The sequence below is a fragment of the Lucilia cuprina genome, chromosome X (genome assembly GCF_022045245.1).
Source record: "Lucilia cuprina isolate Lc7/37 chromosome X, ASM2204524v1, whole genome shotgun sequence".
In the NCBI taxonomy this organism is placed as follows: Eukaryota; Metazoa; Arthropoda; class Insecta; order Diptera; family Calliphoridae; genus Lucilia; species Lucilia cuprina.
In genome coordinates, this window is record NC_060949.1 from 2,115,876 (window position 1) to 2,130,875 (window position 15,000).

General features: G+C 29.8%; 1 protein-coding gene across 1 annotated transcript in view; it reads left to right on the forward strand.

Annotated features, from left to right (window-relative positions):
* LOC111678283 (serine/threonine-protein kinase WNK1-like) overlaps positions 1-15,000 on the forward strand; it is a gene marked incomplete at its 3' end in the record, with an annotated part of 219,934 nt that overhangs the window by 162,385 nt on the left and 42,549 nt on the right. The window contains exon 8 of the mRNA XM_046950156.1: positions 13,723-14,458. Within this exon, the coding sequence (XP_046806112.1) occupies positions 13,723-14,458 (736 nt within the window). The remainder of the gene's footprint in view (positions 1-13,722; positions 14,459-15,000) is intronic.

Genomic DNA, 15,000 nt, shown 5'->3' on the forward strand with positions numbered 1-15,000 from the left:
ATCATATAAAACTATAAAGATCCTATTCATAATCAAATCTCAAATCTACCTATAACTCACGAACAAATCCCGCATGGAAGTTATTTAAGTTGACATCAATAAATATAATAAGTGACAAGAGCAAACAATTAATGTAAATTAAAAAGCACTATTAAAAATAATAATATAAAAGATCAAAGGCCTATTAAATAACTCCATGCAAAACTATGCAAGTAACGCCTGATAAATTTAAAAATTTGATGATAAATAGGTATTAATAATAGTATGTAAACAGAAATTATTTTAAGTATAACAAATATAATACTTCCAAAATGCCTTATTCATAAACAAAATTCAATTTTTTAAACCTTACACAAAACAAAATGATGTTTATGAGGAAGGGTAAAAGAAAATAAGCTTTAACGACAACAAAACTATGCCAAAAATTAAAAAAAGCTGAAATATTCAAGAAAATAATGTCGTTAAAACAAATTTAAGAAAAAATAAAAGTTATGGAACTACAATCAGGAAATAATATATTTTTTATATTATATTTGGAAATTATATTTTGTTTCTTCAATTTGCGACATAAAACATTTAGCTCTGAAGCAGCAGGGGAATAATGGTCATTCAGATATACTCTACTACTGACTTCACCACCCATTATATCACAAAGTTTTAGCGACCTTGTCTTAAAATACTCTTTCATGATATGGTCCCGGATAGAAACATTATTAAATTTAACCAAAATAAGTTTCTGATTATTCATGTAGCAAACTTGATAGACATCTTGAGAATTAATAGTAATACCAAAAAACAGGCATAACGAGACAACATTCGACATAAGGTCATCTAACCCGGCCGGCATACCACTCAATATAATGTCACCACGATTAAGTCGGCGATGTAGAATATCATTTTCGGTTTTCAGCTCGGCAATTTTGGTTGAGGTGGAGGAATAAACGCTGTTAATCAGTTTGCTACATGCTAAGATATCAGTTTTCACTTCATTGACACAAGTTGATACTTCTTTTTTAAAATCTTGATTTGCTTTAACAAAATTATTGAAACTGTTACTCAAAGCACGGACTTCTGCTTTAATGGAGCCATCATCATCATCGTCAGGAACACGAGAATGTGCACATCCAGAACACGTAAAAGAAAATGATTCAGGTTTCTCAGAAACTTTGGCACAAGTGGGGTGTAACCATAAATTACATTTGCTGCACATAATACTACCCTTGGATTTTCCAACAGCAAGTTGGAAGTGAAAAATTAAAAAAAAACTTGACAGCTGTATAACAAAAACGTTTACTCAGGCATGATAGAGTTGCCAGTATTAATATTTCGTATTATACACGAAATTTTTGTAAATATTACGAAAATAGAAGTTACGAAAATTTGAGCATGGATTATTTTCAGTGCAGAAGTTTAAAATATGGAATAACTATTCATACCTTTATATATATTTCAAATTTATCGAAAACGTAAATTTGAGTATTATTAAGCATTATTATAGTTATAAATTACTATCCAACTTTAAATATGTATTCTTCAATATTTAACTATATTTGCTAAATTTTGAAATATTTGAAAAAAATACACTTTGTAACAAAATGTAAATTTTCCCGAAAATCGCAAAAGGTTCTGAAATTCCAAATTCTTTTTGGGTCAGCTTTTTGAACCATATTATTTGAAATTATATTATTTGAAATTATGAAATATGAAATTAATAAAAATATCAATTACCAGAAGTATCGATAGTTGAACTAAAGTATAAAAAATTAGTATAAATACCATCAAATGTGTTTATTATCTGTAACAAATAGTTTGACATAATGACGATTTCCAAAATTCTATTGATGATTTTGAAGATTTTTTTTACGAAATACAAAATAAAAGATACAGAACTATATTCTCAGTTTCTGACAAGTTCTGACCAATTTTGTTAAGATAATACTAAAGTTTCCAATGTTTTGTTAGTAACAGAAAACCAAATATTTTAATATTGTTTTAGTTTTTTTTTTTTTAATTAAAGTAATTATATTCATGAAATGTTATTAATTTGGGTTTATAAGGATATATACAATTAAAATTCTAAAAAAATAAAAACATTTTTTATTAAATTTATTTAAAACAAGTTTCCATTGTTTTGTCAACCACTGTATAAATGAATGTGTGTATATGTTAGGGGTGTCAATTATCCCTGTTAAAAATTAGTCAAATAAAACACACAATTTTTTTTCAAGTAGTCGACTAAATTTTAAAAGTTATTCGATCATTCGAACGTAACGAATAAAAGTTTTAATTCGAAATAAAACTTGTCCAACACCTTTAAAATCATAATATACATGGCAAAAGGGTTTGCGTACATTAATGCACTTATAAGTCAGTAACTTCATCGGCTACTTAACATGTTTTTCATCCACCATCAAAAAATATAAGGGTGTATAGTATTTGTCACTTTGAAATTTTGGGACCTTATTATATTTTAAGACGATCTAGCTATACGTCCGCCTGTCTGTTAAAAACACGAGCTATGAACTGAAATTTTGACCAAACATTTTTTGTTTGGTATTGATATTGAGCACTAAATATCTACGATTTAACCTTTCCCGATATAAGGTTCCCTTCAGGAGAATACTAATGGCTTTTAAAAGCACGGATGACAATGAAATTCGAAATGTACAAATTTTTAAGAAACTAATGCGTTTAATTAAAATATTATGAGGATCGGTCGATAATCCTACCTCCCATATAAAGATCGCATCAACACATCACTCGCTTAAAAATACCAGTATAGCAACTAAATTCTACATAAACAGATCTTTTAGGAACTATCTGTTTTGCTCATATAAACAATTAAAAAAGGGATAGAATCATTTCTAAAACAGAAAACATTTTATTTTTAACATTGCAAAATATACATTTTTATAAATTGCAAAAAGTAGCAAAATATTTTTATCAATTATAACATATATTTCGATTTAGCATTTGATTTACAAAATATTAATGTAATTCTTTGTTTAATATTATAATAAAATATGGGAAAAAAGTAACATTAAAATATTATTCAAATATTTGATTATTCTACAAAAATTATGCGATTTATTCTTTATTCTATAATGGACATTTTTTTCTATTGATCGAATAGTTTTTATTCGAATGACATCCCTAATGTATATATGTATGGTTGTTTGAAATCTAAAGTCGACAAAACGGCTAAACCGATTTTCAGTGTGTTCCTGTATGCTTGGAAAAATAAATAGTATGCTTTTCTTTTTAAATTTAAAGTTTTAAAAGTCTTATGGACATCAAAGTCGTCCATAAGAATATTATGGAAAAAAATCAGACAAAAAGTAGGCATATAAAAATACAATAAAAAATCTTTTATCTGGGTAACTAATAGAACTAGATTCTTAAAATTTAGCACGATGAACTGACTTTCATATTCATCTGAAAATGAAAAAGAAAAAAACTGACTTTTATTAGGTTGAATAGAAAAGTTTGTATATCTGAGAAACTATAGAAGCTAGAATCATCAAATTTTAATTAAAAGACTTGATATTCATTTTCATATTTTTTGGCCCTTTCCATATTATTCACATTTTTATAGCTTCACTAAAATCCTTATTAGCGTTTGGAAAAATTGCGTGGCATCTTCCATATGTAAGAAATTGTGTATCTGGAACACTATTGTAGTTAGAATTTTCAATATCATTTACTGAGTTTTTTATTTATACTGCTTTAAGAGTAGCAAAGCACAGTGGGTAAAGCAGTACTTAGCAATAATTTTTATACACACCATCAAAAAAATGGGAGGTATATTGATTTTCGGCCCTTTGTCTTATGAAAGCACGATAGGATTCGAACGAAAGGGTTGAAATTTTACTCAAATATTCTCTAAAGGTAAAGTTTGTTTGGTATTAAAAATGGGCAATATGGCTTCATGTTTTAGTATAACCCCCACACAATTGGCCCCCGAAAATCAGTTCTAGCAGCCATAACTCTTTTATAAATTCAAGTGTACCGATGAAATTCGACATAGTTTTATACGAACCAAAATATCTTTACAAAACGAGTACACAGAAACACAGATATGTTTTATACGACTCCAAATCTCTGCAAAACTATAGGTACAAACTCGATAAAGTTCTTTACAAACGTTTTTAATAGCAACCAAAATCTCTTTAGAAAGCTTGTGAGGATCGATCCACAATTGGCCTTTTGGTCTTCACCAGTAATAACATATTCAGCTAATAAAATAATGTGGATGATAATGAACACTCATTACCAAGTAGTGATGCCAATCGGGACTGAATCCCGGAATCCCGATATCGGGATTTCTAAATCCCGAAAATAAAAATAAATGTTCAAAAACATTTTCTATTTCATATTACAATATGAATACATAATACAGAAAGCTTTTCCATAAGTATTTTGTGAAATTTTTGGAAATCAAATTAATTCAAAGTACTAAAAATAATAAAATAGTTATTTAAATACAGTGCTTTCTAGATACACCATTCATGTGACCAACCGTCTTGAGCTGAATATCGGATATATGGTTTTTAATGACCGCTAGAGAAACACTACAAAACTGGTCTATATCAAGTATAGCCATCGTAGTTCCAGCATTTGCCAAGCTATCAGCAATATTATTTCCAGTAATATATCGTGTCCTCTTACCCAAATAAGAGAATTATCATCTCGCCATCTTATTAACAGGTTAACTGCCAGTATAGATTCTGATATACCCATATTTGATAGTATCAATGCCAATTTATAGTCCTCTTTATACCATACACCACTTTAGTGGGTTTTACCCGAGTAGCTCAATATTATGTTTAATATACTCGTATATCGACAAAAAAGCGGCACAACTAAGTTTTATACTAGCCTTGAAGACCCTGTTAAATTTCGTGCTTCTTTTTTGTAAACATCTATCTTTTTTTGTTAAGTTTTGAAACCAATAATTATTTTAGTTAAAATCGCATTTTCGTTGTCCCAGGAACCATAAATTAAAAATGTTTACTTTTTAAAAATGTTTACTTATTATCTTTTACCTCTTCTATACATTTTATATTTTATTATGTGTTAAAAAATTTGAAAAAATAGTTCTATTGCCGAACTGCTCAGAACTGAACATTAATGTCTGGTTAAAATAGTGAAAAGAGGTTTTATTAGCATTGTAAATCATTATATTTCAATGTAAATTTTTCCTGGATGTGTATATAGTCAGATAACGCAGAAAAAGCTAGCTGCAGTGCACACACATTTTAAATACAATCAATTAATACGATGTTATTATGTAATTTTTTATACTATACACCAATATAGTGTGGAGGGTATTATGAGTTTGTGCTGAAACTAAGCACTAATAACACTATAAAATTCTGCATAAATAGACCCTTTACCGTGATGAATTAAAAAAAAAATTTACAAAAAATCCAAAAATACCAATTGCAAAACGGTAAGGTACCAAAAAGTCCCTTTTTGTAGGTTCTTACCTAGTCAAGCCCTACATGCTAAATTTCATGTTTCTAGGTTCAATATTATATAAAATTCAAAAAGTACCTTATGTAGAACGAAAAAGTACCAAAAAATCCTCTTTGATATGTTCTCGACTAATCCGGACACTACATAATTAATTTCTTACTAAATGTCCCATTAAAAAAATTTTATCATTCTATCTGGAATGGTTTCTACACATATATAAATATCAACATTTCTTGAAAAAACTTCCAAAATCGACTACGGTTAGAAATACCAACTTATTTCTTATTGGACATAAAATTTGTGTTATTGATAACGACAACACATTACCAAGTAATGTGTGAAATAACTACATTAACTACAAAACTCATTACTAAAATTTGAAAATATTTCACTGGGTAAGTTCAAAAATATAGAAAATCCAAAACAAACGAAAAAGTACCAAAAAGTCCACTTTTATGTGTTCTCGCCTAATCTTCTTTATACTTAATTCCATGTTTCTAGGTCCAATATTATAGAAAATTCAGAAGGTACCTTTTAAAAAACGAGAAAGTACCAAAAAGTTCCCTTTTATGGCTTCTAACGGACATGGCTAAATCGACTCCGCTAACTATAAGGACCCAGAATATATATAGTTTATAGGGTCGGAAAATTATATTGTAGAAATCACAAACGGAATGGCAAACTTATATATACTCATTTCACGAAGGTGATGAGGATAATAACATTATATAAATGGTCGTGAAAAGGCCTTTCAGGTGATGCACAAAATTATACTATTAGCCCGTTGAGTGCCAAAAACTAAAATATAGGTTTTGAAACATGACTAAAAGCACATAAAAAATTTCCTAAGTAATCTATAGAAAACATAATAACCATTCAGGTTTTTACCAGAAATTGTAAAAGAGAACAAATTTGAGCAATTAAAATTATTTTCTCTTTGCCAGAACTTGCAAAAAATACATTGAAAACAAAAAAATGTTTGATATTTTTGATTTATTTTCATAAATAAGTATGTGTGATTGTAGTTTTTTAATTTTATTTTAATATAATTATATTTAAAGAAATGTATTTTTAATGTTAGTATTTATTAAATGAAATTCACTTAAATGATTTTAAGTGATTAAAAAAATTGTTTTCTATTCTGAAAATATCACGCGGCTTTTATACCCTTCACCTTCGTGTGAAGGGTATATATAAGTTTGTCATTCCGTTTGTAATATCTATAATATAATTTTCCGACCCCATAGAGTATATATATTCTGAATTCTTATAGGTAGCGGAGTTGATTAAGCTATGTCCGTCTGTGTGTCTGTCCGCAGTGTGTTTGTTGAAATCAGTTTTTAGAGGACCCCAGATATCGGCGAGATCCGAATCTTCAATAATTCTGTTAGACATGCTATCGAGAAGATCGCTATCTAAATTCAGCAAAATCGGTCGGTAAATAACGGAAATATGAGCAAAAATCCGAGACAACCTCTGAAAATTTCAAAAAATGATATATTTTTTCATGCTTTGTTAAATAAGCGACAACAACACTCTATATTAGAAAAAGATGTACACGTGTATGTTTTGTATGTTTGGATGCTGTTGGCGTCATTGAGTTGTGTATTTTGTTTTGTTTTTGTGAATTATGTTCGTATATTTGGATGTATGTAGGTTGGTTTTATTACGTTGTTTATTTTGTTTTTGTTTTGCTTTGTTTTACGTTATGTATGTTTAGATGTCTGTTGGTTTTGATGCCTTGTGTATTTTGTTTTTTATTTCTTTTATATTGTTGTTCATTTTGTTTTACTTTTGGCATAATATTAATGTAGTCGGGAAAAAATTTATAAAACTAATATGTTTTAAATACACTATGGTGAAGGGTATATAAGATTCGGCACAGCCGAATAACACTCTTACTTGTTTTAAATAATTTTTCACTTTTTATAACCACCATCAAAAAGATGGGGGGTATATTGTTTTTATACCCTTCACCTTCGTGAGAAGGATATATATAAGTTTGTCATTCCGTTTGTAATTTCTATAATATAATTTTCCGACCCTATAAAGTATATATATTCGGGATCGTTATAGATAGCGGAGTCGATTAAGCCATATCCGTCTGTCTGTCTGTTGAAATCAATTTTCTGAAGACTCCAGATATCTTCGAGATCCAAATCTTTAATAATTCTGTCAGACATGCTTTCGAGAAATTTCCTATTGAAAATCAGCAAAATCGGTCCATAAATAACTGAAATATGGGTAAAAATCTGAGACTACCTCTTAAAATTTCCTCAACAAATTATTAATAAAAGCATAAAAACAACAAGGAGATAAGCAGTAGTATGTTGGTAATACAGCTCATATTTGTTTGAGGTTGGTAATACGTTTAACGGTGGTGGTACAGTGCAACGGATAATATTTCTTTCTGCTACATTTTATATTTGTTGGTGTGTATGTTATGTGTGACATGTGTGCAGAGATACAAGATAAAAAAACTGTATTTTAAAACATACTTGGTGAAGGGTATATAAGATTCGACACAGCCGAATATAGAAATCTGACTTGTTGTTATTCAGTTTGTAACACATCGAAATATTCGTCCAAGACCCATAAAAGTGTATATATTCTGGGTCCTTATTAGATTCTATGATGATCTAACCATGTCCGTCCGACTGTCCGTCTGTTGAAAACTCGATAGAGTCCAAATGGAAGTAGCTAGCGAGCTGAAATTTTGCATAGATACTTATAGTTGATGCAGTTTTTTGGTATTGAAAATGAACAATATTGGTCCACGATTTCGCCTAGCCCCAATATAAGCCACCCTTCAGAAAATTACTTTATCGCTCATAACTGGTTAAGAGAAGCATCAATAGCGGTGAAATTCGGCACAATAATGTTTTATGGGCACATAAATCTTTTCGTAGAATTTTATAAGGATCAGTCCATAATTGACCCTACCCCACATATAAAGTCCCCCTTCAGAAAATGTCTTTATCGCTCACAACTGCTAAGCGGGGTATCAATAGCGGTGAAATTTAGCACAAACATGTTTTATGGAGACATAAATCTCTTTGTAGAATTTTATAAGGTTCCGTTTATAATAGACCCTATCCCCCATATAAAGTCCCCCTTAGAAAATGACTTTGTCGCCCATAACTGGCTAAGAAATGTATCAATAGCGGTGAAATTCGGCACAAACATGTTTTATGGGCACATAAATCTTTTCGTAGAATTTTGTAAGGATCGGTGCATAATTGACCCTATCACACTTATAAGGTCCTTTTCAGAAAATTACTTTAATGCTCATTTCTACCTTAAAAAGCATATATAACAATAAAATTCAACATAAAAAAGTTTTATAGGAACTAAAATCATTTTCTTAAATTTTATGAGTGGTATGCATAATTGACCTTAACCCCCTAATAAGGTCCCCTTTAGATAATGACTTTAAACAATGACATAAACAAGTTTTTTAAACAAAAGCTCTCTATCAAATTGTATAAGGATAGATCCTTATTGAAATATGTCCACGTTTTGAAATAGCCCCCTTGAGAAAATAACTTTATCGCTCATAACAGGCTAAGAGTTGAATCAATTGCGTTGAAATTCAACACCAATATGTTTAATGAGAACTTAAATCTCTTTGCAAGATTTTATAAGGATAGGCCCATAACTGACCGTGCCTCCTTATAAATTCCCCTACAGAAAATGACTTTATCGCCCATTACTGGCTAGGAGAAAAGCATCAATAGCAGTGAAATTCGGCACAAACATGTTTTATAAGAATTTTAATATCATCGTAAAATTTTATAATGATCGGTTCTTAATTGGCCCTACCCCCCTATAAGGTCCTCAAAGTTGCGATTACAGCAGTGAAATTCTACATAAACAAGTTTTGTATCAGCCAAAAACTTTTTATTAAATATAATGGAAATCGGTCTATAACTGACTCCAAATAATTTATGTACAAAAGTTTATAAAAATCGGTCTATAATTGACCCTTATATAAAGGTCAATTCAGAAAATTACTTTAACGTTCATGTATGGCTCAAATGTTTTTCCAAATTACGGTACCTTTATAGGATCTGAAATTTTTCAACTGAATTTTTTTTGCCTAAGCAAAGAGCGACGGTGGCCGCACATTCTGTACGGAATCAGTTGTTTGTTTATTGTACACAAAGAAAATAAAAAGAAAAATAAAAGAAAAAAGCTAAATAATTTATTTCAACAAAAATTAATTTATTTTTTACGTGCGGCACATAAATATGCAAATGCTTGGCTAAATTGTTTTAAATGCACCTAAGCAGTGTTGCCACTTTGGTTATTATTAACCAAAATTGCTTATTTTTATTTTGCATGTGATGTGAATTATTTTTTCGTTTTGGTTATTTTTTGCAAACAATTAAACTAAATGCTGTTTGCTTTTATTCCAAAAATAAAATTAAAAAAAAAACTTCTTTTATCTCTAGTTTTAAATCAATTATGTAAATATATGTAATATATGTGATGTGATACTCATGAACTTTGACTTCTATTATCTCACCATGACTTTTAGTTCTTTATTTACATTTTCTAGATGATGTTTTATACTAGTTTTTATTTTACCGTCTTAAATTCTACATTTTGGTGAATTTGTCGGATAATTTGGATAGATAACGTTTAGAAATATTGCTGAAGTTATGAATGTAATGCTAACATCCGCTACATGGTATTATAATTTAAACCCAAATTTCGAACGAAATCTCCAAATCTGTAAAATGGGAAGAATTTTATAATTTAAAATTGTTTTCCAAAAAGTCATATGTGGAGTATTTTTAAATTGCGCTAAAAAGCGTTAAAAACTCAGTTATTTTTTAAAATAAATATTAATTGCATTTGTTCACGAATCTGCGAAGAGACATATATTTATTGTTGAAAACACGATAGAGTCGAAAAGAAGCAAGATAGAAAACTGAAATATTTTGCCAAAATATATTTAATTGACCCAGTTTGATTGGTATTAAAAATGCGAAATATCGGTCAATGATATCACCTAGCTCCCATATTATGCCCTATTCAGAAAATTACTATATTGCTTAAAAAGCATCTATAGCGATAAGTTTTATTGGAAATGTATTTGTCAAAATTTATGAGGATCGGTATATAATTGAATCTATCCCTCATAAAAAGTCTCCCCTGAAAATTACTTTAAATCTCATAATGTACTGCAATATAGCAACAAAATTCAACATAATCAAGGTTTAAAGGAACTAAAATATCTCTGTCAGATTTTATGAGAATTGGTCCATAATTGATCATACGTCTCATATAAGATCCCGTACAGAAAATTACTTTAACGCTCATAACTGTCTTCATAATACCAGTTTAACGACGAAATTTAAAATAGTTCCACTTCAGAAAATGAATTTGTTATTTTAATGTACAAATGTAAAAACATAAAAGGAATAAAAATAATTTTGTTCACTTTTTTCTTAATTTGGTTATTTTTAATTCGAATTTTGGTTAGAAATGAAATTTTGTTGTGGCAACACTGCACCTAAGTATATAATAGCCACTTAAAAGTTTCTTCGGATTTAATTAAGCACGTGAGAGACTTTTCGTTCGGTTTTCACACACATTCTTATTCACATGTACATGTGTAGCGGGTGTACGACTTTGTCATTCCGTTTGTTATTTCTATATAATATAATTTTCCGACCCTATAAAGTATATAAATATTCCGGATCCCTATAGATAGCGGAGTCGATTTAGCCATGTCCGTCTGTCTGTGTGTATGTATGTATGCATGTATGTATGTATGTATGTATGTATGTATGTATGTATGTATGTATGTATGTATGTATGTATGTATGTTAAAATCAGATATCTGCGAGATCCTAATTTTCAATAATTCTATTGGAAATACGATCTAATAGGAGATCCATAAATAACGAAAATATGGGCAAAAATCCGAGACCACCTATGAAAATTTCATGAAAAATTTACATTTTTTGTGCATGCTTATACAAAACAATAAACAAACAAAAACAAGTATGAATGTATAGTCGGACGTAGCCGACCATGTGATACCCTACACCAGTCAGTATGTATGTTAAAAATGGGGATTATTTAAAAAAATAAAGCATTTGATTTGTTTTTTAACGTTATTTCGAAATATTTTTTTTTTCTTTGCAAAAAATAAATTTTTTACAAAAGGGCTCAAAGGGGAGTAGGGCAAAATATGGCCCTAACCTTATAAATGTTGGTAGGGGGAGTTAAGTCTACTTCAATATTATTTATGTAGAATTTAAAAGTGTCATTAGTGTTTATAAGTGAATTTTAACCTTTAAGTCATTTTCTGAAGAGGTGTCATTTAAAGTTCTATAAAACTAAGTTTTCTCGACTTTTGTTGATATAATAGATGATTTAAATTAATTATAAGCCCAAAGGCGCTATTTGGGGGGTACGATTGTATGGGGACTAGTCGAAATAATGCACCGATATTAACCATTTTCAATAGGCTTCGTCCATGGGCAAAAAAAGGTGTGTGTGTCAAATTTCATCCAATTATCTTGAAAATTGCGGACTGTACCTTGCGCACAAGGTTTACATGGACAGCCAGCTAGACGGACATATCTTAATCGACTCAGAAAATGATTCTATGCCGATTGGTATACTTTAAGTTGGGTATAGGACAAATATTTTTGAATGTTACAAACATCAGCACAAACCCAATATACCCTCTCCACTAAAGTAGTGAAGGGTATAACAAATCACAGTATCAAACGGTAATTTTTATACCCTACACCACTTTAGTGGGGAGGTATATTGGGTTTGTGCTGATGTTTGTAACATAGAAAAATATACGTACTATACCCACCTTAAAGTATAACAATCGGCTTAGAATCATTTTCTGAGTCGATTAAGCTGGCTGGCTGTCCATGTAAACCTTGTGCGCAAGGTACAAGCCGCAATTTTGAAGATAACTAGATGAAATTTGGCACACACGCTTCTTTTGGCCCAAGGACGAAGCCTATTGAAAATGGTTAAAATCGGTCAATTAATTCGACTAGCAACCGTACCCCCAAATAGGGCCTTTTGGCTTATAACTAATTTAAATTATCTATTATGTTAACAAAAGTCGACAAAACTTAGTTTTATAGAACTTTAAATAACACTACCGATTTTTGTAATGATCGGGCTTCATTTGATCCTATCCCCCATACAAACTTCCCTTCAGAAAATGACTTAAAGGTCAAAATTCACTTACAAACACTAATAACACTTTTAAATTCTACATAAATAATATTGAAGAAGACTTAACTTCCCCTACCAACATTTTTAAGGATAGGGCCATATTTTGCCGTACTCCCCTTTGAGCCCTCTTGTAAAAAATTCTTTTTTTGCCAAAATAAAAGTAAAAATACTCCGAAATAAAGTTAAAAAACAAACCAAATGCTTTATTTTTTTAAATAATCCCCATTTTGAGCATACATACTGACAGGTGTAGGGTATCATATGGTCGGCTACTCCCGACTATACATTCATACTTGTTTTGTTATTGTGATTGTTTGTTTATAAACACAAAGCAAAGAATGAACATCACGTTACGTTCAATATTATTGGCTAGAACATGATATTATGTATGTAGAACCAGGATTTGACGAGAACACATTATAGGGGACTCTTTGGTATTTTTTGTTCTACAATAGGTACTTTTTAAATTTTCTATAATATTAAACTTAGAAACATGAAATTTAGCATGTAGATATTTGACTAGGTAAAAACCTATAAAAAGGAACTTTTTGGTACTTTTTCGTTCTACAAAAGGTACTTTTTGAATTTTCTATAATATTGAACCTAGAAACATGAAATTAAGTATGTAGAGCCCGCATTAGGCGAGAACACATAAAAGTGGACTTTTTGGTATTATTTCGTTCTAAAAAAAATACTTTTTGAATTTTCTATAACATTGAAATAAGAAATTAGGCTTGTAGTGTCTTGAGTAAATGATAACCTATAAAACGAAACATTTTTATATTTTTTCAAACTATTGGAATATTTTTTAAAATTAAATAAAAAACTATAGAATTAAACGCGTAGTGCACTGATTGAATGAGAGTTTATAGGGGGACTATAGGGAGAGAGAGAGGATCGGATGCAACTAGCATTTAATAAATTTTATGAAATATTATTACGTTTCACTAAATAAACCCTAAAGTCCTAATAAAAAATAGAAACTTAATAAATTGTGTTTTTATTATTTTTTTTTAATTTTAGCGCGATGAGTCTTCTATTGATTTATCTAAAATATTTGACTCCAACTCAACAAATACGAGTACAATTACTACCTCAATTACAACTACTAATTTAAATAACGGTGAAAGTCTTAGCTCTAGTCTAACTGCTTTAAATAAAACTTCTATGGATGGAGGAGATAGTGCAGATGTTCCCCAGAAACAGCAGCAGAAACCAGATTTAAGCATCAGTGCAAATATGTGCTCAACCTCAATATCTTCATCGACACCAACTACTACATCCGAAGGCGGTTATAATAGCAGTGATAATGTACTATCTTCAGCTTCTACGTCTCGTAAAGCAAGTACAGCTTCGGAGTATACATCGCTATCGTCAGATTACACACCGGACAATACAATTACACCGAACTCCGCATTTCTAGTAGAAAATGTTCGCAACACACGTTATTTTGAACTAAATGAGACCATTGATGTAACATTAAATACAAATAATAATACAAAAGAAAATGCTCCAAACACTACTTCTACATCTAACACCAACAATGAATGCACTGATGAAAATACATCTCCAAGCGAAACTACAACTCAAAATGATCCTGATGAAAATTCAAATAATAAACAAGGGGCTCAACTTACAACTAATACAACCGTTGCAAATCCAGCAGCAGCTAGGAAAATATCTCGTTTTTACGTTAATCCTGTTGTATTGCCTACTTCAAGTGGAATTTCCGTCGTAACTACTAGTGCGCCATCGACAGGTATTTTTATTCTTTTTATATATTTTTGTTTTTATAAAATTTGTTTTTCCACCATTAAGAAGGAAGTTGTAACTTAGTTGTTTGATCTTAAACCCAAATAATTATTATAAAATTATATAGTGAATCAATTAAGTACCTAGGAAAAACTGTTGTGAGTTTAAAAGCTAAAAATGTCGCTTTTCTTCATTAGCATGACTTTAAGAAGTCATTACAAATGGGGACTTCAAGAAGCCATTATAAATGGGGACTTCAAGAAGTCATTATAAATAGGTTTCATTAAATGAAATCAAGTTTTGATTTTAAATGTAAAAGTGTGGAAACAGAAATTAACACAAATTTAGAAAAAAGTAATTTTTTATAAAAGTATATATCTTTTATAATTTTTAACAACTTTTTAAACAATATTTCATTGTTATTTGTTCTATTCTATTTATTTTCTGAAATTTTACAAAGAAAACGTGATTAATATCACAAAGCATGTTACATGTTCAATGTTTATGGCGTAATCTGTTATAAATATTGCTTCTAATTTTGGATTTCAG